General features: G+C 42.9%; 1 protein-coding gene across 2 annotated transcripts; it reads right to left on the bottom strand.

Moving 5' to 3' along the window:
- Positions 1-152: 152 nt before the first annotated feature.
- On the bottom strand, positions 153-24689 carry NOS2 (nitric oxide synthase 2). Of its 2 annotated transcripts, XM_048324218.1 has the most exons (28): positions 17144-24689; positions 16955-17043; positions 15462-15635; positions 14704-14800; positions 14013-14135; positions 13774-13922; positions 12160-12322; positions 11666-11757; positions 11139-11280; positions 10596-10735; positions 9855-10029; positions 9430-9531; positions 8639-8833; positions 8211-8293; positions 7764-7908; positions 7428-7532; positions 7220-7269; positions 6950-7124; positions 6356-6488; positions 5901-5979; positions 5292-5470; positions 4492-4655; positions 3514-3724; positions 3093-3180; positions 2571-2692; positions 2135-2283; positions 1246-1440; positions 153-951 (listed from the first exon to the last, which is right to left on the bottom strand). In XM_048324218.1, exons 3-28 carry the CDS (start codon positions 15566-15568, stop codon positions 871-873), a joined length of 3444 nt encoding a protein of 1147 aa, XP_048180175.1. In that variant the 5' UTR covers positions 15569-15635; positions 16955-17043; positions 17144-24689; the 3' UTR covers positions 153-870. The 2 variants fall into 2 exon arrangements, with proteins under 2 accessions (XP_048180175.1, XP_048180177.1); XM_048324220.1 differs by having other exon boundaries at positions 16855-24689.
- Positions 24690-26327: the final 1638 nt, after the last annotated feature.

Raw genomic sequence — 26327 nt, 5'->3', positions numbered from 1 at the left:
ACTGTGACTCCTGGAGATGGCCCTTAGCTCAGGGAGCAGTGTTGGCGGGAGCCCAAACCCACCTCACCACAACCTGAGAGCTGACTTAGTTACCTCTGCCTTTACAGGCTGGAGCCAAGAGCAAGAAGAGGTTCATTGATCCACACACTTTGTCTCATTATAAAAGCAGATTTTATTACGGCCAAATCAAGTCAAACAGAACACAGAACTCAAATGTACAAAGTGCTTTGGAATTTTTGGAACCTTTGTGCCATAGGCTGTGTAATAACAACTGAGGTTCATGTACCTGAGTCCCACAAAGCAGAATTCAGCACTGCTGCCTGTTGAGCAGATACAGCTGAGGTGGAAGCAGCAGGTGTTTCCACTTGGGGACCAGCACATTATTACCTCATTTGCAAACATTGCTCCAGATCCAGGCACACGGCCAGACAACTCCCAGCAACACAACCATCCACTCATTTGCTTTCAAGTGAAGATAACATGCAAGTAAACCAATCTGATATAAATAAAGTCACAAAGATAAACTGTACTCTTTAAAAAAAAAGATTTCAGCTCTATTTAACCCAGTACAAAACTCTACATTTTCCATGTATGTACAAAACCCACCAGATTTATATCAGCAAAGACAGTATTAAAAAAATACTTTGCACTTTCACTATTAAGATAATGTATTAAAAGCAGTCAGAATAAATAGCAACAAAAGTTAAATTTCATATTTTACTTAATTAAGGCTGAGGTTAAAGAGTCAAATCCTACAATCCTATGCACGTGCATGATTGAACATGTATATGAAAGAGGATTTGACTCCCTGTTTTTTGAAAAGAACAACAAATGTGCAAGTATTGTCTAAAACACAAGTGGATTTGTTCTTCAGCTGGTGGGTTGCAAAGCTCTTTTGACTTCGTGTGGGAACACAGCCCCAAATATATCCTCATGGTATCGCTTTTGGCTCTGCAAAAAGAAAGGACACCCAAGAGATGAATTCAATGCTTCCAGCTACTCCTTATCCATCAGTTCAGTAACTAAAAGGCCTTATGCATTTGTAGGAGCAGCAGAGTCCCTCTCACATCCTGACCAAACAGAAGCTGCGCTGGCAGTCCCGGGGCGGACCAAGCCGCTCTCTCAGAGCTTTGCTCCCTGTGCGCGCACACAAAGGAGCTCACGGCAGCCGCAGGACCCTGAGCGTGGCTATGCAGCCTCCTGTGCCCCACCCGCTGCAAGGAATGGCCTGTGATGAGAGCATACCTTGAGCTGCAGGAAGTACTCGTCTGCCTGCTGCGGGCTGAGGCGCAGGGCCCGGGCGAGCAGCGCCCGCAGCGCCCTCGCCACGTCCCGCGCCATGCGCACGTCCCCGCACACGTACACGTGGCCCTGCTGCCCGTGCACCACCTCACACACGCGGGCCTCCAGCTGCCTCTGCAGGATGTCCTGAACATAGACCTGAGAAACACAAAAAGGCTCATCGCACCACGTTTCTTAAATGCTGCTGTGGCTGTTGGCCCTTCTCAATCCATCGTGGGTCTGTGCCCTGCGGCTCTAAGTGCCCCATCTGTTCCAGCTCTGTCCTGCACCGCCACAATGGTGAAAAATGTTTTCAGGTGCCTTTATGAGCCCCAGATTTGGAACCTGAGCCTGTCTCTTGATCAAACTTGAGTAGACAAAACCTCTTCTATCTGCCAAAGTCTCCTAACTGCCAGGAGAGCTAAAAAGAGGGTAACTTGAGTGCTGGCTTTTTGTCCAGTCAAGATTTCTTCTATGCAAAATTAATTTCCTTCGTCACTGTGTCATTGAAATGGGGACAAATGGCCAGAGCCAGCTCATTTTTAACTCAGGGGATAATCAAATCCTGCAAAATCTAAGGTTTCTGAAAATGTTCCAGTTCTAGTTTCAAAGGCTGTTTGCAATGGATGTGCCTCTCTGTTGCAGTGAGGGGTTGTATTTATGTAGCTTGCTTGTGCTGGAGCGCACAGGGAGATTTTCCTTCATTTGAAGGAGTGGGGCCTTTTGTCACCTGCTCATAGTACACTGAAGCAAAATGCTAACATTTTTTGAAAGAACAAACAGAGTCTACATCTTAACTTGAGGGATGATTCTGGAGGAGTTTACCCTTAAAGAAGAAAGGAACCAGCCTTACTTTCTCTTGGCCAGGCAGTCTGGAGTAAGCTGTGTAGAGGTCTTTCAGGACTCCCTTCCTCTGCATTTCCTCAGTTTCCTCTCTGTAGATGTGATCCAGGTCTGGCTGCCGGCAGCCGAACAGTAACGTCATGTCACCCCCTCTGAGCCCTGAAACCAGCGTGGGACAGTGTTTGTCTGAGTGCCTGAGGCAGTCACTGACACACTGGACTGGCACACAGGCTGTGCCCTCCCAGTCCCCAAACACCCCCTGCCCACCAAACGGTCTCTGGGGGGATGGACTGGCTGTGACAGTGCAGTGCCCGCTCAGCCTGGGGGTGACAATCTCTGCAGGGGCTCTTGGCTGATGTTTGTGGGTGTGTCTGGCTGCAGAGCCCTTGTGTGAAGGACCGGGGGTGTCCCTCTGCCAGCCCTGCCCGGACGGTTCCCACAGGTACCTCTGTGCTCCAGGTCATAGAGGCGCTGCAGCCAGAAGCTCCTGAAGGGAGCAATCCCTGTGCCCGAGCCGATCAGAATGCAGGGCTTGGCCGGCTCCTCTGGCAGGTGGAACTCATTAGCACTGAAACACAAAAATATGTTAATTAGGTAACTGGTTTCTGACTGAAATTCATGTTCAGTTGCCTGAATGACTCTTAGCAGCACAGCCCAAGTCCCCAGTTTGAAAGCAACAATGAGGCTGAACTGGGTGCTCCTTGTTCCCTCCCCTTTCCTAGCTCTGCAGTGGAGAAGCTGACAGTGGGGATGGGGTCATAGGAATAGAATTATTTCAGAATTTTCTAGTGATTTGTGAGGCATGGGAAAGGATCTCATCTCTGGAAGACAGGGAATTCCCTCTCTTCTCAGACCAAGCTATTCCAACTTGCACTCACCAGTCACTTGAAAATATCCAAACAAAGGAAAACCCCCTGAAGAAGCTGAACTAAGAATTGCTCTTTTTTGGGTTGTTTAGTTTTCTTTACCTGCGGATGAAGCAGGGAACAGTTTCATTGAGCTCTATTGTGTTCAGCCACGTGCTGCAGACTCCATGGTGCAAAGGCCCCTCTCCATCTACAAGCAGAGCAAGGCAGAACACCTGTCAGCACCCAAATGCCCTCTGTTTTTAAAAAAGCACAGTTTATACTTAAAATTATAGCTTTAAAATAAACGTATGTCTAGTAATGATTTATAAAACAAGGCTACACTGATGATGGTGCAGGATTTTAGCAAATCTTGGTCCAGGATGAACAGCTGCACTGCAGGTACTATTCTGCAGGTATGTCAACACACATTTTTTATTACAGATAAGCTTCATGCTGTATGGCAGACACAGTTTTTTCCTGAACCACAATGCAGCCTAAATATCATTTAATTAAGAGAGCAATGAAAACAACAGTTCATTACCTCTTGTCCTGTAGTTTACAACTGCAACTGTCAGATGAATCTCTCTGGCTGTCATGTCACAGGAGGAGCTGACAGAATAGTACCTGGGCTTCAGAAGTGGCAGCTGTGTCAGCAAGAAAGCTGTGGAGACCTCAGCAGAGGGGAACTCCTCCAGGACCTCCAGGATGTTCGGGCTGTTGTAAAACTTCCATTTATTGTATTCTTCTGTGCTCTGAAAGCCAAAGGGCATCACCACAGTGTTACCATGTCATGCTGAGTTCAGGAGAGCAGGGGCATATGAAATGTCACTTATATAAGATTTCTGCTTTACATTCAATTAAATATGCAGGCAAATCAACAAAGAATTCTCAAAACTTTGCCAGGACCAATAGTGGAGTTTCCTAAGAAACCATTTAATTTTGAACAAAGAAGTTCAGAATCCCCACTACAGCGTTCTCAGACACCAGCTCTCTGTGAGGATGCAGACACTGAAGTAGAATCCGTTTCTCAGCTCCCTGTCATGGGACATCCACAAAGCTGTACAGTCCCAGGTCCTGACCCCACGGAGCCTCCCTGAACCTGGTAGGAGGAGCCAGCACTTACCACACCTGCGAGTCATTGGGTACTTAAAGCCATACCCCTCTGACCCGCAGGGTAGCAAATTCTATGACAAAAACATCTAGCAGCTCCCCTCCAGCTCCGGTACGTGCTAAGTGTAAGGTCTTTGAGGGCGTCTCATCGGAAACCACTGTGAGGCAACGGGACTAGGCAGGCAAATGACCCACCCAGAACCACACAGGAAACACCAGATCTCGGGTCCCACGCCCAAGCTGAACCTCAAGACCCCTCTTTCTCTCACTGTGGTTGGCTGTCCAAGACCACAGAATATGTAACAGAGGCATAAAAATCCATCGCTACAAAAACTTCTTAAGCTTCTGCTACAGTGTCAGAGGGCCCAGTGCACAGTACTGCAAATAAAACTCCAGCCCTAAGGCTCACCTGACACAGCACTTCCAGCCTCTGCTTGTCTCCTTCCGCTGTCACCAGCTGGGAGAGTTTTTTTAGCAGTTGTTGGGAGGGTGGAGTAGTGATATCAAGCAAGTATGTCAAAGCCTCGGGTAGTGTGCAGGCTGGAATCTTTTTGTGACTTGTCCAGTAGCCACCTGGAAATGAGGGAAATAAGAGGACACTTGGCAACCCCCATGCTATTTGACAGCTGTAGAGCTTTGCAAAACTCTGTGTCCTTCAAAACACCCCTTCAGGTGAGGGTGCAGCAGGTTTAGACCACAGAACCCATCTGAAAGAGGTTATTGTGAGGTTTTGAATGTTTCATAAGGGATGGATCTGACGCAGAAAACTTCATGACAACAAAACACCACTTGGAAAGTCAGAGTCTTTCATTTGGGGAAACCATCTTTCTGTGTGCCCAAATCCTATGATTGTTCTTACTAAGATGGGAAAGATGGGCAGGACATATAAGTCTATTTTAGGACTCCCACATGTAGCAACAATAAGCAAACTGTTGATTAATTTAATTGCAGTCGATGGCCAATTCAGCAACTGAATTACAAGCAGTGTCACCTCAGGTACCTCTGCAAACCCTGGTGATGTCATGGTTTTGCCAGAAAGTGCAAAATCAGAACAAAGAATTGTAAGAATAACTAAAAAGCAGCAACAAAATCCTACTGAAACTTTAGAAAAGGATCATAGAATCAAATTCAGTCAACAAAAATTCTTAGGAATTACAGAGGAATCTGTCCAACATCCTCTGTTATTTTGTCTAAAGAGACCCAACTTACCATCTATGCAGGTTTCAAGCCTGATAGTCTGATCAGCTGGAGGGGCATCCTTGACACGTGCAATAATGCCATGCACTAATTCTGGCTGGTTGCCCGGGAAAATCCCGATGTGTTCCCCAGGAAGGTAGTGCACTTCCTGATTAGTCTCACAGTAAAGTTTAACCAGAATGGTAACACGACTGCGTGGCGGAGAAAGAGAAACGAGACAGGTTACATTGACAGGATTTCCCTTGGATTGCACAGGAAAGGAATAAATCTGCAGTGGCAGCTGGCAAGGGCTCCCTTGTGTTCATTACCAAATACCAGACCAGCTTAGGACTTCACAGAGACTTAAACAAATCAGAGTCCAGGTATGTGAAGTACTTGTATCCAAACAAATTGGGTGCTGAAGTTCTGCCTGCCCTGTCCAGTACAGTATAAACATGTCTGGAATCAGCCAGGGAAAGTGCAGTCCCTGCACAGCTCACATGCTTCTACTAAGGACAGTACAAAATTTCTATATACTTTGTAATAACTGCAGGGAGAAGATGTTTATAACCAGGCATTTTAGATGTTTAAGATTTTAGTAAAATGTAGTATTGCAATATTCAAAATAACGAAGTAGCATACCTGGACTTCAAACTTTGAAGATTCTGCCTGAATTTCAGCTTCATGGGAATTACATCCTTGGCATGAATGCTTGCAAGAGCTGGTGGGAAAAGAGAATATGACTCTCGGTAACTCTGTGATTAGATTTGTTTAAAATGTCTTCCATGAACCTGAACCATGCTTGGCCTAGAACATGACCAACCATCAGTCAGCTCTGTGTGCTGTATTCCCTGACTAAAAGCAATTCATCTCAGCTTTTGTTCCTCTGGGGCTGTCTAAATGTGTGATAGTTCCAGTGTTATTGTGCTGGAAAAGATAACTTATGCAGTGTAAACCAGTGTCTTTTTAAATCTGACCATGCACTTCATTATATGCATTCTAGCATTGAGCAGGGCCAAGAGCACGTCTGAGAAACCTTCACAGTTCAGCCCCTCTGAAGCAGCAAAGGCAGAGGGAGGGGAAGGTGGGAGCAATACCTTTAGTCAGGTCCATGGGCTGGGAGTCATGCACTAGCCTGTAATTGGTAGGGTCCCAGCTTTCCTCAGAGGTGTAGATGTCAGGCAACTGAATACTGTGTCTCCCACGGATGTTAAAAATGTCACAGGCAGTCTAGATAAAAAAACGCACAAAAATAAAGGTTATTCACAGTAAAAAAAGTATATATTCTTAGCGTTGTCATAATCCTAATAAGGAGCTATCAGTTTCACAGATTGATGTTTTTTATTGCTTCTGGTGTGTGGGTTCAGTGAGTTCAGTAAGGTTCCACTTCTATACCACTATAGCTAAAAAAGATCTACTGCAAAAAATTCAGATGTTTGATGCTACACTTATTCATACTGAGCATTCCCTTATCCAAAAGGGTTCATGCAATTTTGTGTGGATATTAAAAAATAATAGAAAAGGGACCCAGTTTCCTCTCCAAGTTAGGCAAGCAGTAGAGAAGAGGGGAGTTCCAAGTTCAGATAAGAATTTAGATGTTTGGTTTCCTTAATTTTCCCTCATTTTTTATGGGAATGGAACTAAAATGAATGGATGAATGACTAGAATATGAGCTATATTTCTACAATCACCTTGAAAGCACTGACTGCCCAGCTGCGGAAAGCTTCTTCTTGCCCATTGAGTTCATCCCCTTCACCCACTGGAGCGAGCTGGGCAGCCCCGAGTTGGGCCAGTTTTTGGTCAATGGCATGAGCAAAGGCACAGAACTCTGGGTACATGCTGGACCCCAGACCAAACACAGAATATCTGGAGAAGGAGATGAAAAGAAGATTGCTGGGTTATGCTACATGGAGTGCAAAAGGACTCAATCACATGCAAACCAAACAACAAAGTATTTTTACCTAATTTTCTTTCCCAGCAGTTTCAGTCTGAGCAAGGAGTCCTTAAAGGTCTGCATAAAAATTCATAAAATACTTAAAGTTAGAAAAATACTCTGATTTAAAACAGAAGTGAGACCTGATCCATATCTTACTCAAGGATATGAGACAAATGAAAGGTTTGCCTTTGGTCTTTGAGGTGAGTCTCACACACTTCTGAGGTGAACATTACCTTTCCGTTACCTGGAGAATCTCCATTTCCAAAAGTGCTAGTAACCACTAAAAGAAGTGTTTCTTTTTCCAGGTCACAAATATTGTACTCATCCATGCACAGAATCTGGAAGGAATAAAACTCATGAGATATTGCTAGCAGACATAAGAACTAGCCTTAGATATCTCAGATGACTGCTGACCAAACTTACAATTCATTATGCTAAATGAATACAAAACCAAAGTTCTGGTCCAACTTACATCTACTGAACATTCAAAACACAGGTTTGGGGAATGGAAAAGCCTGCAGGAGCCAAACTCCTGTCTCCACATGGTGTGGCTGATTTGTGCTGCTCACCTTAGTGCTGAAGGCACAGCTGAACAGGCTGCACAGGTTGTTGGCGAGCGTCTCTGACTTGCCCGTCTCTGTCGCGTAGATCACGGTGACCTTGGCCCTGGTGGCCACTGCTCCTCGCATGAGTGAGGATGCAAAGAGCACAGCCCTGGGGAAAGAACAATCACAGACAACTTTTAACGGAGCTACACTAGTTCAGGTTGATTCACAAGCAAGCCAGGAAAGACTGAGCTTGAGCATGGTTTTTCCTTGGAAGATGGTTCAGAAGCAACACACTCTAGATAGCCCTGAGCAAGAACCTTAGATAGGAATGTTACCTCAGGGTGGACAGGTATGGCTATGATTCAAACTACTCAAGTGGTCCCTACTGTAATATTTTCTTTTAAAGAAGAAGAACAGAAACATAGAATAGTTGGAGAAAGCATGAAGAATCTTATTTGAACAACTTACTTTGCCAAGATGCTAAACTTTATTTCTTTTTTCTTTGGCCTCCGGGTCTCATCATGCCACACATGTGTTTTCCATGCATCCACCTTTAAAAAAAAAAAAGTTAAGCTTTAGGTAAGGAATGCAAAATAGTAAATAAACAATTTGTGTATCTTTAAAGGGCCAGATCAAATAGAATCTGTATATACAATCCACTGAGTGCAAATATGGGATCAGTCTCTGGTGCATTAAACTGCATTTTACTTAAAGCCAGAGAATTCAACAGAACTTATAGCACCTCCCACATAAAATAACTCCTGTCTGCTACTTCTGAAACTGTCTAGTGAACTTTCATGAACCAGGGCGTGGCACCCAGACTCCCTCAGGTCCCGTATCACGTCTGCACTGCTGAAGTTGTCTGCTAGTCGGTTTTTCTTTTTGATGATGTGTACCTGGTAGTAATAGAAGGGAGTGAGGACATAGTTCAACATCTCTTGGTGGAATACGGGGGTTATGCTGCCTGACATGGGAGGCACAATCCACACCCAGTCTGCTGGGCAGCCGCCCCGCGCGCGGTACTCGCTCTGCATGTACTTCAGGAAGGACTCGGAGGCTGAGTGGTGATCCATGATGGTTACATTCTGTTTCTAGAACAGTGGCAAAAAGAAAAACATGCATTAAAAACCCTATTCTGCCCTTCTGCCTGGTGTAGCTAAAGTAATCCTCTTGCTTTGGTCAATATTTCAAGGACTTTACTCAGGGCTGGGAAATAAATACTATCAGCAATTACTGTAAAGATACAGATTGTGGCACGGGCCTTTGATTAAGAACTCTTAGATCTTTTCTTTAACATCAGCATTTTACCTCTGCAGCACTGGAAGCGCATGCTGCAAAGCCTCTGACTCACTTTTACCCACTTTTCATATTGTTGTGATATGTTAAATCAAACTGGAATTGAAAATAAAATATATTAATCCAATGGATTTACATAGGTTTTGAAACATAGACCATGTTAAACATGTTAAACATGTTAAAAGGATGAAAAGTCTTGCCCTTAACTTCCTTTTCTTTTGCTTTTCCTTTTCCTTCTGCCTTTACCTGTGAGAAAATATGGATTCCTCTACTTTCCCAGGTGTAAACCTAGAATAACTCTATTGGAATCATAATGCCATCTCCACTGAGTGAGAGGAAAAAGGGACAGTGAATGTTTAGTGTCTCTCCAGATCCCACACTCTTGACTTACCTGGAAGCTGTGAAGCACAGCCACATTGATCTCTACAACAGCTCGGTCCTTCCATAACGATGACAGTTTGTTTGTTTCCAGCCCCATTCTCCTCCCTACCTCCTTCATGTGCAAAAGAGAGAGAAAAGGGAAAAGCAAATTCACCATGTGGAACTTAGACCCCATGATCTCATCGCTTTTGTATCAGGAAAAAGTTGTGCAGAAGGCGAAAGAGTCAGTCTCATGCTGGGGAAAGTGATGGCAGCAGAAACACCTGAGATTAAAGACAAACTGGAATTTTGGAGTTCTGGATGTTCCAGTTTCATGAAGCAGGAAGTGGTTCTCTCCCATCCCAGTGAACACTAATAGTGTCTCTTTTTCAAAACTCTTCCTGCACCAAGTTCACTCCCTTTGCAGCCCAGTCCAGCTCCCCTCCAGCAGGTTACCTTCATGATGTTGTAGCGCTGCGCATCACAGAAGTCCCGCACTCCTATCTCTGTTCCCATGTACCAGCCATTGAAAGGACACGCGGTGAACTCCAGCCCTCCCACCTCCAGCAGCATGTTGGCCACGGCAGGCAGCGCGTACCACTTCAGGTTCAGCTCCTTAAACCACTCATACCTGCCAATCGAGCAGTTTGAGTTATTATTTGTGTGCCTTTTCCTCCTTTAGGGAATAACCAGAGAAGCCCAGGAAGATAAAGAGTACCAATTCTAAGGGGAGACCCTCGGGCAGGGTCTGCAGAAACTCACAGGAGTTTTCAGTGCAGTAATTGGGAATCACCAGCTACAGGAACTGCAGAACCATATTACAAAGTTCTGCAATCTGCAGGCAGGGCCCAAAGCAAACAAGAAGAAAACAACAACGAGAGAAAGGCAATAAACACTTTGTTATGAGTGCAGCCATATTTTACATGTGTATTACACTGGCATAAGAAATTATGATTTTTAAAGTTCTGAATATAATTGAAATGTAGATTGGGAAAAAAGATTTCCAACAAAACTGTCATTTGCTTCCTTAATTTAAATCTCATTTCACTGTTTAACAGGCATTTTATCTTTCAGGATAATTTACCATCATTTCATCCTGACAAAGAACTCATAAAATAACTGCCACAGGGGCAGCCCAATAACCTGCCAAGGTGAGGCAGAGGCAAAAATGTAATTATCTAAAATTTGCGTGCTTACTTTGGATGCTCCATTGGCACTTGGAGGACAATTTCTGGAGGTAAATCAAATATTTCTGGGTCTTGGCCGTTCGCTTGGAGAACAAGTGGAAGTACATCAAAGCGGCCATATTTCGGCTTCCACCCAAGCTCAATGCACAACTGCAAATACAGAAAGCACATTTTGTGTTCTTTTCAGGTTTCCCCTCCAGATCTGAAGACAAAAGAATTTTAACCCTCTGAAACCTGCTGAGGTAAATTCTAAATGAAGAAGGTTCTCTTTCCCATTCAAACAATGTTGAGTCATGTTGATGACGTACTGGTTGTGTCCCTGGTTGTGTCCCCTGACAGTATTAGCTCACCCTGTTCTGAGATGGAGGGCAGCACTTTTGTATCAGGACTGTAGGAAATTATTGTTCCAGCCTGCACCTAGAACTCGTGGGGCAGAACATCCCATTCACTCCTCACCTGCCTCTCTCTCAGCATACACATGCGAGGAAAAAGCCCCAGGGAGGTGGGTTAGCCAAGGTGGGAAGCAGCTGTGGCGGTGAGTTTGGAGCGGTACCTGTGTGAACTCCACACTGGCAGGGTCTCCAAGGACGGAGCCATCCGGCATTTGGTAGCCAGCGTAGCGGATCAGCTGGCTGTTCCACACACGGAAATCGTGCTGCCCGTCCGTCCTCTGCGGGAACACCGTGATGGCCGATCTGCCCAGGACAAAGCACACCTTTACACCACAGCAGCACATCAAACACATCCTCACTATTCACACAGAAATTGGTACCAACACAAAATGTTTTACGTTTCTAAAAGAAATATCAGTAGGAATAAAATCACTCATCCTCTTTACCCACCTCCCCGAATCTTCAAATTATCTCTTCTCCCCAGGAACTGCAAAAGGTTTTGCAACATCAGCCATGAAAGTTATACAATTTCAAGATGGTTGATGGAACACGAGAGGAACATGTAAGGACCAGGAAAATTAAGAGCAGAGACAAGTTGTCAAAATGTTTAGATAGACCATTTCATGTGTTTTTGATGCTAGATCTGGATGTGATTTTTTTGTTTAAAATTAAAATTAAAGAGACCTACCTTATATTCCCATTGTTTGTGGCATACTGAATATGACGACAGATATGCTCAAACATTTCCTTGGCTGTTTTACAGTCCCGTGCGTCAAACACCTGCATGTTTCCAACAGAAATGTAAAGAAGAAGACTAATTTTGAAACAGTAATGCAAGGTTGTTATTTTTCCTATGCAATTAAGGAATGGAAAGATTGTAGCTCCTCTAGGAAAGGTTCATTTCCATAGTCCTTATATGCATCATTTTCACACATAACAATCCACCAAGGACCAAAACATGCACCTGGTTCCATGATACACCTGATTCCTACACTCACACTGCTACACATTTTCATTCAGCCATGAAGCAGAGAACTACAAAAAAACCCAATCTCCTGATATGAACAGGAGGCAGTCCTCCTCAGTTGAAGCAGTGGCATGTTCTGCCAAAGGAAAGGACATTCTTCTGAGTCACAGCACAGGACTATTTGGCCACAGCTTAGGTGTAGAGCCACAGCTCACCTGCAGATTGGACCACTGGATTCTCCCGATGCACCTGGGCGCGTTCCTCCAGGCCTGCTTGGCAGCAAAGGTCAGCTCATCCTTTGTCAGGTGGTAGGTTCCTGTTGCTTCTATCTCCTTGGTCACTGTTTCCAGTCGGCTCAGCTGTTCTTTGATTTTTGGCCTTTTGAACAGGAAACAGCCATGAAAAGAAACGATGAGAATTTCATTCAAAGTGCAGATGTTCTCTTTATATTTTGGCATCAGATTTTACGACTTGTCCTTATGGAGTGCAATGACAGAGCTTACTGGCCTCATGAAGAAACTAACAGACTAGAAATTTAAATAGTGACACCATCCTTTCACCACCCACTACATTAATGGATTGGTCACAAGTTATTCTGTGCAAGTTTTCGGTTTAAATTTGGATTTTATAGATTAATTTGAAAAAAAAATCACAAGCAAATGAAAACCAGAGAACAGGGCAAATGTAGGCTGAGAGTGACTGTCCTCTCAAAGTTCCATTGTTTTTACAAGGCCATGGCTCTTCCGAGTAATGTAAGTAGGATTTTAATTCCTAAAAGGAAGTGCTGAGCAATTCCTTTGTCAGGGAAACCAACTCTAAAATTCTTGAGTTTGATAACAGAGAGTGAAGTCAAAACATTAGAAAATATTTATCACAGAAGAGACAAAAATTGTTTTGTTATCTTACAGACAGAATGAAAATAGCCTGCACTGTCTGAGAGTTTTCACATTTTCAGCAAGATGAAAGATCAAGGGCAAGCATGTGAGATAGTGTAAATCAATGTGATCAAACAGCCATGAGCAGAGACACAGAGATGTGCAAATGCAATGGGCTGGTGAGGACAGCCTATGTGTAAGACAGGGACTTTCCGAAAGGTTCAGAGGGAAGAAAGATTTGTAAAGAGTTCAAAGTGTCTAAAGAAGTTGCCATGATGTGGCTGAGTCCTTTCGAAAGTTTGATAATGTTTCCTAATGGGATGAGCAAACACTGAACTGTTTCTTGAAAGCTCATCATGTGGAATGTCACTCCAAGCCCTTGGACATCAACCAGCTGTTCCAGCAATTCCTGCAACAAGATGCCCCTGCACCATGGCCATTTTTGTGAAAACACAACCCCCTCTCAGAATGCTCAGTGAGCTTATGTTGATAGCACAGGGCAAGGCTGAGAAGCAACACTGGCCTTCCAATCTTTAGCTAAAGCCTTGAGAGGAACACAGAGAAAAGATATTTGGAACAGCACAAACAAAAGGCATTATCCACATTATTCATGTCTGAGACTGATCTGAGTGCAGCTAATCCCAAGAAAACAGAAGGTAACGCTCTGGCGGAGAGTCCTCAATGTCCCGGAATGTAGCACACTCCAAAGGGATGGGGCTGAGGAGTGCACAGTCCAGAGTCCTTCCCTGTGTTCCCAAGATCTTGGATTGGCAGATGGAGCACATGAAGTGCAATGACAATTTTATTTAGCTTTTCTAATAGTCCTTATGTATTTTTGAATGTATGCTATAAAACAGGATAGTTACCAAGGGCTGTGAAGAAACCAAAGCCTCCTGGAGGCTCACAGACAGACAGGTAGGTAGAGGATTTTATACTAAAAATAAATTGACTTACTCTTTAAATGAACTGTAGTATTGCTTGAGGAAGTCTATTGCCTGAGGTAAAAGATCTTCCAGTGGAACTGGCCCATCTCTGGTACCTCTCACCAGGCCCTTTGGGGTCATGAGTGACCCTTGGCAGGCTTTGGTCCGGCAGTTGATAACCTGAAAAACAATAAAATGTCAAAAAACAGTGTTGCATTCTGTATCTTTTCAAATTTCTGAAAAGTCTCTGTTCAGATTTCCACATTTTACCTCTTTTGCAGTCAGATGTAGTGTGTCAAGAAAGCTGGATCCATTTTCCAAGTTTCTTACTTTTACATGTCTTGGACATCCTGATATTTGGTTTGAAACTTTGATGTCATTTGGAGGGAGATTCTGGACAGAGAACAGATAAAAATACATACTGACTTCAGACCTATTGAATATCTTTCATTTTAAATTTTATGTTAACATCAAAATATTTCGGATTAAATTCAAGAAACTAGGTATGAATGTGATCTGCTCCAACATGAGTATTTGACTACAAAACTACTGAGCTAATCTACAGTTTGATATGAAATGGTGGTAACAAAGTATTTTTGTACTAATCAAACAGTATCTGCCACTGCAAACACCTTTGTAATTTCAATAAGCCCTCATCTCTGAACATAATAATCAAAGTCTCAGGAAAACAGTGAACCAATTTTAGAAACAGGACAGGTTTGTTACTAAATGTTTGCAAAGGTGTATAAAGGAATCAGGCATCTCAGTCCCCATGAGGTCACTTCTTCCTTTAAATCTTACCAATGCTCCGTTTTTGTCAGAAAAGAACTTCCACCCAAAGATCTCCCAGCAGTCCTAACCTCCTGCAACCATAGTCAGACCTCACAGGAGAACCTGGAGCAGTTTTGAGCAGCAAGCACCACTCACGTGAGCTGTTACTATCAAATAATGAGGAACAGACCTCTCCTCCCTCACTGGCCTTTGCCGAAGTTACGATGGGCAGCCTCTCCATCTGCTTCTTGCTTGGACCGTACAATTTGGCATCATCCTTTTCTGAGCTTCAATAGAGAGAAAGAAAATTCAGTACAAGGCAACGTGCTTAGTTTATGTTAGGCTTTGCTTTCAGCATCAGTGGGAGATGCTCAGTGCTTTCTCTGAGGTATGTACTGAGCCCATAAACCGGCAGTGGCAGTGGATAGGAGTGGACAGGATTCAGTAGTAAAGCTCCTTCCCGGAGCACTGTGTGGAAGGAAAGGAAGGAAAATGGGATATGAAACCTGAAATAAGTGACACCCTGAAGACTGAGAAGTTTAAGATGCATGTGCAACTTATTTTATACAGTGTCCTGTATGAACTGCATCACAGAACTACTTCACCAACTTACAGTATAAATAATCACTTTGCTATTTTTATAGCATACACACCTCCTGAGACTTAGAATACATGAAACCATTATAATACATCAAATAAATTTAAGACTGTGAAAGAGAAAGTAAGATTATTTATATCCTCAATGACTGTATAACTTAGACGCAAGAGTTTAATGTTCATTGCCAAGTTACACCACCCAGAGACCCACAGTTCTATGGTTAATATCAGTGTTTTGGAAACATTTGGAAACATTATTCCATTCAGGTTTCTCCAGAACCCAAGCCACTCAATATCTTTCCTTTTCAAATCAAAGATAAACTACGAAACCGTTAAAAACCAGGATCTTACCCATGGATCTTCCTATTTTTCTCCACGTTGTTGTTGATATCCTTCTCTCTGGGGTACTGGCTCTTGGCAGCACGAGGTTTGAACACAAACTGCCACGGGCACAGCATTTTGTATGCTTTTTTGTGGTTTTAGTTCACTGTGTTGAACCTTGTTTTGTGTGATGTGGGAACACTTCTAAGGATAAAGAAACCAACAAGGTCAGTTTTTACCCAAGAGAGCAACTCCCTCTAACATCTCTCAGAAACTCACCAGTCTAACTGATCTGATCTAACATCCTGTGTTTAAAATGAATATTGTTTGATTCTTAGAATAGTGATACTAACACTTTGTCAGTGTAATGTGAAGCCACGTACTAGTCTAAAATACTGGCAAGAGAATTTCAGATGACCTGTGGTAGTGTAAAGCAGCAAATATTGGTGTCTGAGCAGACCACAAGCTTAGAAAAGGGATGAGAATGTTGCTATGTTATTCACACATTAATGAAAAAAATCTTGTTCGTAAATTAACCAAAATGTTTTGCAATGCATCCACCTGCCAGAGACAAACAGGATTCTGAGAGGCTGAAGTCCATGGTTTCTAAGATCTGTAGCACTTATTTGAATGTAACACATAGCATTTACACAAGAGTGTACAAAGTTTATATGATTCATTTTAACATACATTTTCTGCTCATTTCTGAACATGAGGGATTTTGTGCTAGGGAAGGTGTGACAGAAGAGAAAGACTAAGCCAGTAAATTGCAGGGTTAAAAAGAACTAGCCCCAGTGTTTGAATCTGGTTCATAAGAGAAATCAAAACCTGGTGTTTCCAAAAAGTTAGAGACAAAGGAAGAAAATATAGATTGTCACATATTCCTGATGTAAATTATGTCTTATCTTGATACTTTTATTACTTTTACAATAAAAGTTACATTTATGCTGGCCTCTGAAGATACTGTCTGCTGTAAAGTCACACAAGGAGAGAAATGCATCTGTCTGCACAGAAACTGCAAGGTGTTAGGATTGTTTGCTACTCCAAGTGAAATAAATAATGTGTAATAAGCATTTCTCAACGCTTATTAAATGAAATGCAACAGTTAGAAAATAGGAACAAATCTAAATTATTATTCTGCAATAAAAAATGCTGTGATGTGACTATACAATTTTGTAAAATATAGGGGGAAAATAGAGAAGAAACAGAGAGGGGGAAGAAAAGAAAGAAAAAAGCAAAGAAGGAAAGAAAGGAAAAAAGGGAAAAACTCCCCACAAACATAAAAACAATACACAAGGAGAAAAAGGAGGAAAAGGAAGAAAATGAAGGAAAGGAGGAAAAAGATGAAAAATAATAACAGGAAAAAAGAAAGAGAATAATTTAATAAAAGAAGAAAAAGCAAAAAGAAAGAGAGCAGACTCACATTTCCCTTCACTGGCACTCAGAGCAAGAAGCTGCTTTGTGTCCTGCAGTGTGGGGTTCTGTGGATAGCATTGACAGTGTTACCTGTTACATGCACAAACCTTTATATCAGCAGAAAGGAGGGCCAAAGTTTTCAGAGCAGCTGGACAGCTTGGAACTGGAGCAGGAGACTGAGTCTGACACTTTGCTCCTAATACAGAAAAAGAGATACAGTTTGCCATATAATTACTTTACCTGTGAGCTGCAGTAAATGAATGGCAGAACGAACACCTGGACATGGTGCTTCTTACCGTGCTTTTGTGAGAGGTGTTCCCAACCCTGCCAGGAGAGACTCCTCTCTGTCAAAGTTTCTTGCCTTTAACCTCTCAGGCTCTGTATCCCTCTGGGGAGGAAAAAGGATTTTATAGTCCTGGACCATGTATGCAAAATAGCTCTGAGGAAGGCTGGACATGGATAGCGAAATAAGGGGGATTCCCCACACATCCTGCATTGCTTGCAGAAGTGGAGGGTGCGTGGCTGCTGCGTGAGCAGCATTACATAACCTGTGTGAGGGAGGGAGGCAGTTCCTGATGCTGTCAGCATCCCTTCCTTCCCTCAGCGTGCTGCAGCCTTGGCTTGTGTTCCTGGAAAGAGCAGGGTATCAACACTGAACACTGCAACCTTGCATGCAGTGTTAAAAATTAAAAAATAAATGCTGAAAGGCTTCTTACAGCTTTTATCATGGTGTGGCCAGTCTCCAGGCACTCTCCTGTACACCACCTATGGCTGCAGGAAGAGAGTGAGCAACTTCAAGAGGAATGTTACAGAGATGTAGAGCTTTACAATACAGGCCAGGAAAGCATTTAACCATGTGCCTATAACTAAGGACAGGTATTTTGAGTTTCACACACATATACTTCCTTACTTTTGATCAAGTTTTAAAGGATCTTTCTCAATAGAGTATTTGTAGAATTTCTTGCTCTCCAGAGCTCCCTGTTCTGCCTGTTGCTGCCTGTGAGATTTGTTCCTTGGTGCTTTTCCGAAGTATTGGGAATACTGGAAGGAAGATGCAACTCCCTGAAGTACAAACTATTCCCACTGTGCTGTATGTGGGAATACCAGGGGGACAGCTGGGTGAGGAAGATGGGCTTGCTGAGCAGATTTTCAGTGTCAGCAGCATGTGCACATGTACCTTTTAGAAAACCAGGCTTCTCCCTGCAGTCTGGAAGGCAGAACCCCACCGGGGCAGGGCTGGCAGCAGTGCCCAGTGCTGTCAGGCACCTGCAGCCCACAAGTGTGGTGCCAGACAGTGCACCAGCAAGGATTTTGACCTGCCTTATTTGTTTCTTGATATTACGCATGGCTGTTTTAAGGAAACGGTTTACAAATTAAAGATGGTAATAAATCTGCTGACTAATGAATCAAATGAGGTACATTGATAACTAGGGAAAGATTTGCAGGTGCCGACCAAAGATCTACAGAAATGAGGCATAAGGCAGAGAGAGAAATGAGGAAATGCATGTCTTTTTCTCATCTGTCGCTCCTTTACTGGGCAAGCTTGGGCAAGGTGTTTTCTTCTCTCTGTGTCTAGTTTCTCTATTTGAAAATGAACATTAAGTGATTGTGTAAAGCATTTCTAAACGCAAAGCAAGTGCTGTGCACACGTGTGCATGCACGAGATCCTCTGTATGCATCCCATCCAGGATTACTAGAGATGAATCTCTTGATAAACAGACCTGAGTTTTCTGAGCATTCATCTGCTTGGCTTTATCAAGCCTGTGCTGCTTTGCATCCACCGTTCACAAATTTTCACCATTGGATTTTTTCTTTAACGTGGTGCCTTTCCCCTCACTGGAATTAGCAGGTGACATCCCTTTGTTTAAAATATTCCAGTCATCAGGCAGATGTAATGAGCAGGCAGAAACAGAGAGCTGTGCAACTCAACGCCATGCCAGATAATTCTGCCTCTACATTCTTCGCATTTGCTACTTGGTAACAGGATTTTAAAATTCTCTTTGCATCCTTCCCTTTCTTACTAACCTCTTTCTTCTATAGAACATGGGCAGTCTTAATGTCTAGTACTATAAAGAAGAAGATATCTTAGTAGAAGTTTAATTGAATTCGATGGGTTCTAAGCTTTTAGTATTCACCCTCCTATTTCCCTGTGCTTGGGACTGCTGAAATCTAGGAAAGGGATTGGATATGAAAAATCAGATTTGGGATAATCAGAGGAGGAGAAACATCTTTCCTTAGGGGAATTGTTAAAAGGATTGGCTGAGGTACAGCCATTCAGAGAACTGCTTAATGACTCCAGTTTCTCAAACAGGACCTGTTTTTTACTCACTTAAAATCAATAATACAAATCCCTCTGTACAGTAAGAACAAGAGAGAACCATTCATTCCTCAGGCAGACCAGAGATTAACTAAACAAGCTCACTGGGCACTCCTTCTACAAATATTCTACAGTGCTTGGAAGGCTTTTCCTTCAGAAAACCAATTCTGCCCATATTTCCTATTTTTGCACAGCCACTTCTGCCTCTGTCATATCAGAGTGCAAGAACTGGTTACTTTCCTTGCATTAACTTTGATGAAAGAGGTGCCCTTTCAGAGCAGACTTTGACCTATTCAATGGCATGCTGACCATGCTGTCACCTGGAGTTAAATTTTGTTTCTGAGTCTGTAGCCTCAAGAATCAGCTCTCTGCAATTTCCTTCCAAGTGAGTCACATTCTGTGTCTGATATTATACATCATATCTCCAAGATTCTGCATGAGCTCAAGAAGTCATATTCCTGAAAACCTTTACAAATCAAGCTCTGGTTTTAAGGTTGCTCCTCTGAGATCAGGACATTTTGAGTCTTCAAAGAACTACTACACTGAGACAAAGAAGGGCTGATCTTCCCAACTTCATGGAACCCAAAGAGATGTTCAACTGTCCCAACTTTTCACAGGTTATTAGTGAACTTTTTCTTACTCCCTTTTCATAACTAATGCAACTATTGTCTGAGATGTCTCCATGATGATCTTGCAGCAGTGCTGCACGTGACAGCACAACAAATACAGTACTGCAGCAGCCCCTGTAAACACTTGGCATCTCAGATTTGTTAGGACTTCCCTCATGTCTGGTGGTTTCTGACAAAGATACAATTAATAACAACTATTGCTGTTCCCAAATATCTCCTCTCACTGATTACTGTCAGCCATCTTCTTTTACACTGGTTTGGTTTTTCGTTTCTCAAAGACAATTTGTTTGGTTTGAATCTTCCCCCAAACTTTGCAAGGTGGCAACTCTGGGTTTTTTTGGTTTGTGTTCTGATTGCTGACTATTCCTTTAAGGGCTTTAAGATATTCACCAGTAACTGTAGGCCCTTCTTCACTGGCTTCTTTATTATTTCAAAATGTTCCTGATAAAGTGGGGATAACAGCTCTACCAAAAACAAAATAAAAGATCCAGGCCTTGGTACTTGAAAATATGCAAATAAAAGTAGGATCCCAGCCCTGTCTGGACTCCTTTTTAGTTTCTGCAGATTTAAGGTACATTTAAAGCAGCAGTTTAGGGTGGAAAGGGCAATGTTTCTTTGCTGTATCCTGCTCTCCAGTGGAAGATTGAATGTCAAATGATGGCAGGGCAGGGTGGAAAATTTCTCATTTTGTGTGACCATCTGAGGGTGAAAATGAAAGTTAAGGAGAGTGCTAAATTTGCAGACGTGCCAGTAAACCCATCCCTTCCTGTCTGCTCACTGTCAGTTAGGCCAAACTCAGACATGCAGAAAGAACAGAATTCCCTCATCAGTCACCCTCTCCAAAATTGCCAGGGATGAGGAAGTGAGGGAGGGCCAAAGCCATCTCACAATCAATAGCCAGACTTTGTTGTGCCTGGCTGCACGTTGGCTCAGGCAGAAGCGATTGCTGACACCTCCTGACTCACCCCTGGGATCCTCTGTGACAGCTGCAGCAGCAAAGGCAAAATTAAAGCAAAAAAAGAGCAAAATAGCAATTAGCAGTTGACTGGGCCTAAGCCCTGGTGTCCTGCACGTAGCTGTCACAGGTTGGGCTCTATGTCCCGCACTCCTGGACATCATTTCACTACACTGAAGATGTCCCTGTGTGGAGCATAAGGAAAAGCTGGCACATGGCTAGGGAAGAGGTATAGAACAGTGTTTGGTACCTCTGCTCCTGCAATCCACGCTTGTCACAGCAGAACAGGAAAAAAAATGATTGCGAGATTACTGTGTGCAAAAACAGTTTTATGCTTGAAAAATAACAGTGAACTACAGAGCTGCAAATGTCTTCTTTAGTAAAAGCATGGTCTGAAGAAGAAACTCCAATTTCAGTAACAGAGCACTGGCTGAGGCCAGTAGAATTTCTAACCAAGGACAGGTAACAGAAGAGATTTGACTACTGGTTTTGAAAAAACAAGCCATAAATTTCTGAGCCAAAATGAAGAACAGAATATTCAAGTATAGAAATAACTTCAGTTCTGAATTTAAAAACTTGGGCATTTTTACTCCAAAACCACACAGCACTGTTAAAACAATTTTAGTAAAATTTATGTGCTTCTCTTTATTGGTGACCTCTGAGTCTCTTTTCCTTACACCTGCCTTTATCTACTCAGTTGTTTCCTGCACATTCATGTGTCACACTTTGGACAATGTACCTTGGTCTACACCAAGGCATGCTTCTTTCCATGTTTCCTGGATGGAGAAAGGGGTTTTCTCAGGTAATTTTATGGCTCTGCTTTATCTTTATGCACGTTTTTACTACTTAAAATCGTTTTTAAGGACTTCTTGCTAAGCGCTACAGTTAGGGCAGTCTTGCCTACATCTGCACAACTTTTAGTGTCTGTGCGAATTACATCACATTTTCAAAACTTTCCGTGAGCGTGAAATCACCTCCCCTCTGCCCTTCCCGTTAGGGAAATGGTGCCAGAGGCTGTGAGGTGTGAGCTTACAGCTCCTTCTCCAGCAACTATCTGCCTTCACCTATCAAAAAAGACTATTTCCATGGCACATTCTCCAGTATCTTCAGAGTATTTTTAGTCAGTTTTCATTGATTTTGAGCTGCAAGTCCAGCTCAATACTTATACACTGAAATACAGACAATTTCCCCATTTGGTCTCTGTGGAGCATCCCAGAACACAATCTTCTGCCATGCTGCTGCCACTTCCACTTCATGGAGTTAATCTTTGAACTATTCAGGAAATTCTGTCTCCTATCACAGATCTAAATAAGGACTTCAGTCTGAACATACCTTCTCACTACATCTTCTCCTTTTTTAATTTGCTAGTTGATTATCCAGTCATTATATAACTGGAGAAACATTCACCCTACCTTGTCAGTCAGCAGGGAATGAGCAGTCTTTTCCATGCAAGCTCACCCCGGCAGGGCTGCTTACAGCTGGTGCTTACCTGTGTCCCTGGTGCTGTGGCTCTCTGTCACATACACAAGGTGTGCTTTGGGAATATGGTCACATATACTCTCATTAATCCTCCATCACTGAATAAAACACCTATTTCTTCATGTGGAACTGCCTATCAAGCAAACCCAACATGCAGGGGAACCTGAGGCAGTTGCTGAGATAGGGTACACTGAATAGTGCTGGGATTTGTGGAATATTCCTCAAATATGACTCCTATAACTGAAACAAAGTCAATAAAAAGTGACGTCATGCATAGTTCACAGAAGACGGCAGGTTGGAAGGGACCTCAGCATTTCATCTAGTTCAACTTCCTGCCCCTGCCAGGGTCAGCTGTGAGGTGAGGGCTTGATCCAGACTGGTCCTGAGCACTTCCGAGGAAGGAGACTGCACAGCAACCTGTGCAACTTACTCTGCTGCTGCGCTGTCCTTGTGGGGATAAAATTTCTCCTTATACCCAGCCTGGACTTCTCATGTCAACTTCTGCCCATTGGTTCTCATCTTCCCACCCCTGCAAAGAGCCTGGCTCCATCTCCTCAGTGACCTCCTGAAAGCCACTGGAAGGCTGCTCCTCTTCTCCAGGCTGAACAAGCCCTGTTCCTCCAGCCTCTCCTCACGAGGCAGCACCGTGCCCCAGCCCCAATCACCTTGGTGGCCTCCACTGAACTCGCTCTTTGTGCACTGGAGGTCCAAGCTGGACTCAGTAGCTCACCACTGAAGCATGCAGATACTCCAATTGCGCTGCTTTTCCTCCACTCTCCTTCTATAGGAATTCCAGGCTAGGGACAGACTATTTAGCTTGGTTTTCTTTCAGCAAGCAAACACACTGCTGATTGAGACAACTCTTGACCACACTGACAGAGAGGTGGTGGATGGTCTTTGAAGCTACATTTGGAACGGGAGACACCACTCAGGAGTTTGAAAAGTCACTTACTGAAAATACAAAAAAGAGACGTGGAGGAATATGTGTTGATAAGGTCAGATTCTAGAAAGTGATGGGTAGCTCTATGGAGTGGGTTAAGTCACAGGGGTTAATCTATAATAAGCGGTCCTAGTACACACATCAAAGGATTGTTACAGATTAATTAGCAGGTGTTATTATTAGCCATAACAATTTTTGTCTCAATTTCCAAAAAGATAGGATGCAAAACAATTACTTCATGCAGTGTAAATATTTCACCCCACTCTTGCAGTGTGGGGTATTTGCACCACAGCCACCAAAGCAAGAGGAGCTGATGCAACTGTGTACTTCACTTAAGGGACAGAAATAACAAGTTTTCTGGTCAAAAGCACGTTCTTGCCTCATCTTGTTCTTATGATGACTACTTTTAATTCATTCATCTGAAACCTGGCAGAAGGGAACATAAAGGGGAATTTTCTGCGACTTTACCACACTGTCCATTAGGTTCAGGTAGCTCAAGAGACCTCTCTGACCAGCACAAGCTGAAAACCACTATGTCATTTCCTTCTTTTTTCTCATGTACCAGCCTCAAAGACTTAAGTGCAATCTGGCAATTTTCTAAAAGAACACACTGCTCCTCTTCCTAGTGGGGTTTTTGGGGATCAACTGTTTCTGTACTTCCATGAAGTGTCAAAGTCCTTGTCCAACGTAACATCTCTGATCCCGATTTTCTCCCATGTTTTTGCTTTTGGAATCCCATTTCTTTTCAATGGAAGAGCAAAGCTGCATGTGTGAAAGGCAGACGACTGGCGCCCTGCAATGACTTCACATTCATAAGAGATAAATCCTCACAGTTAATGTCTTGATTTGGCAGAGCGACCATCGCAGAAAAGGTGACTTCTCAAGTTTCTGCCCACACAGTGTCTGACACCTTTGGATAAAGATGTAAGAAATGACAGCTCGTGCGTGGTTTTGGTAGGGTCTTGTAATAAGTTCCTACCCAGTTGGATGATAATTTTGCAAGAAGCACACCACCCCATCTCTCACTAACCAGCAAAAGTGAGTGCACCACGGAGAAGGAAGGACCCAGGTCAGTGGTGAGACACAAGTGAGTACAGTATAAACCACTGACCAGCAAACCATCAACTCATTTTAAATGGACTGCTGGATTTAACATTGATAAAGTTGAAAACAAGAAAAAAGGCAGTTCTTCAGCACTAAAGGCGGCAGCAGGACTTTTATTTTTCCAAAAGAGCATATGAGCATGGGAAAAGAAAGAAAGAAATTACTGGACAAAGAAATTTCAGAATTCTTTCTGCCTTCCCCTCACATAGAGTGATGCCTTTGTGCCCAGACTCCAACCTGATTTGTGGAGGATATATTTGCCTTCAGCATTACATCCACCTCTTACACTTGTCCACCCAGGCTCCTGCAGACACTGTGTTTTGTAAAACTGGATAAACAAAACGGTTTCACTTTTAATTCTGGTAACCAGGATTAAGCACAGGCCATTCCTCTGAGTATTCCAGGCAGTGAAAAATGGTTTAAGATGGTGAATGCTACTGAAGTACATGGGAGTCTCTCCCTTTGATTCCAGTGGCTTTGGCTCAGAACCCAAGAACAGCATGGAAAGTAAACATCCTGATAAGTCATTATATAGACTGCCTTTATTAGTATAGACCAAGACAGAATTTGATAGAGCACAAAGGCAAGATTTATGTCTCCCATTTAACAAATAGTCCCTGTGGATTCCAGAGGTTCTTAAAAGTGTTACAGAGTTCTGTGCAGCAAAACTGCATAATTATAATCTATGATTTCTTTCAGATACTTATAAAATTGAAAACACTTCCTAAGTAGTAAATAAATAAGGCCCTCCCCATATAGTGCAATAAAGTGAGCAGATTACAGGTTCAGTACTGTACACAATCTGTTCCTTTCAAAGTCTCATTGTTAGATCAAAGGGTTTATGGTTCTGTTCGTCTCTCAGCCAGATATGGACTGCATTCAAGTTACTTTTTATGCTAAATACCACTCATATTGTGTACATTCTTTGTATAATTACCTCAGCTATAAAGTCTGCACCTTTGCTTATTAGGATAATGAAGTTAGAGTGCAGGGATTAGCTGTCCATCTCGAATTTCATAATAAACCCTGGATGCCTTTTCACTGCATTTAATCAATTAGAAATTACCAGACTTGGCATAGTGTCACTGTGACATCCTACAGGCTCTATTCTGTCAGTTGGGAGCAGGGTTTGGAGATCCCAATATTTTTAAACCATGTTCTGAAATAGTTGCAAAATGATCATTACCATGTCAGTACCTCCTAACGCAGAGCCACGCTAGTGGAGAATAAGCAATTTCCTGCTGCTTGTCCCGAGTCCCAACCTGTCTGAGAGCTGCTGTGTGCCCTTTGAAGGTCTCCTGAGTTAAGCACCTAAAAAGCAATCCAAGAATTACTTTTGAAATCTTGGCCAGAAAGCTGCAACTTACTCTGTGAGATACTTCCAGCTAGGAAGAGGACAAACTCAACAGACGTCTTAGGGGAGAGAAAGCTCCAAGACTCAACAGGTGTCTCCATTCTGTACTGTGACTTTTCTGTGACTTCTAGAAATGGGAGGGGAAAACAGAAAATAAAAGAGAAAGCAAACCTCACAGTTGTGCAATTGTGGAAACCAAAATACTCTATTTTTAAGCATGAAAAGTCAGTCCTCAGAGTGGCTCACTATCAGGCTCCAAAATATACAACCTCTGCCTCCATCAGACAACCATCATGATGTAATGTTTTCCAGACTAGCTTCTGTTTGACATTTGTTTTGAAACAGTTTTCCTTGTTCCTTGTTTCAGACTGAGACACAGCTTTCTGTAGATTAAATGACTGCTAAGAAATTGAAGCAAGACTGAGAAAATCCCAGATCCTGTGTGATTTTATTTAATGCAGGACATGAGTCAACCTCATCAGCTGCAAGAATTTATTGTCAATTTTCCATCTTTTAAAATCCATTCTGTAGAAGGGGAGAATATTAATCAAAACACCAGCAGTTTTAAACTTCTCTCAACAAGAATGAATACCAGAGATGGTGCAAAAAATAAGTTGTAACAATAAAAAGACATGAAGTGCAGTGTTTTTTAAAGAGATGACGCTGAACCCCAGCAGAAGGAAGCCCACAGGTAATGAGGCC

This window comes from Corvus hawaiiensis, chromosome 20 (assembly GCF_020740725.1).
Source record: "Corvus hawaiiensis isolate bCorHaw1 chromosome 20, bCorHaw1.pri.cur, whole genome shotgun sequence".
Lineage (NCBI taxonomy): Eukaryota > Metazoa > Chordata > Aves > Passeriformes > Corvidae > Corvus > Corvus hawaiiensis.
Note: the sequence above shows the minus strand (reverse complement) of the source record. Positions and strands in the feature narration are given on the sequence as shown.

Coding starts and splice junctions, on each gene's coding strand:
- NOS2 (XM_048324220.1), bottom strand. CDS start 15,568: ATGCTGTGCCCGTGGCAGTTTGTGTTCAAACCTCGTGCTGCCAAGAGC. Junction 2,693..3,092: donor GTTCCCTGCTTCATCCGCAG/GTAAAGAAAACT, acceptor TTTGTGTTTCAG/TGCTAATGAGTTCCACCTGC. Junction 2,284..2,570: donor CTATGACCTGGAGCACAGAG/GTACCTGTGGGA, acceptor CGCTGGTTTCAG/GGCTCAGAGGGGGTGACATG.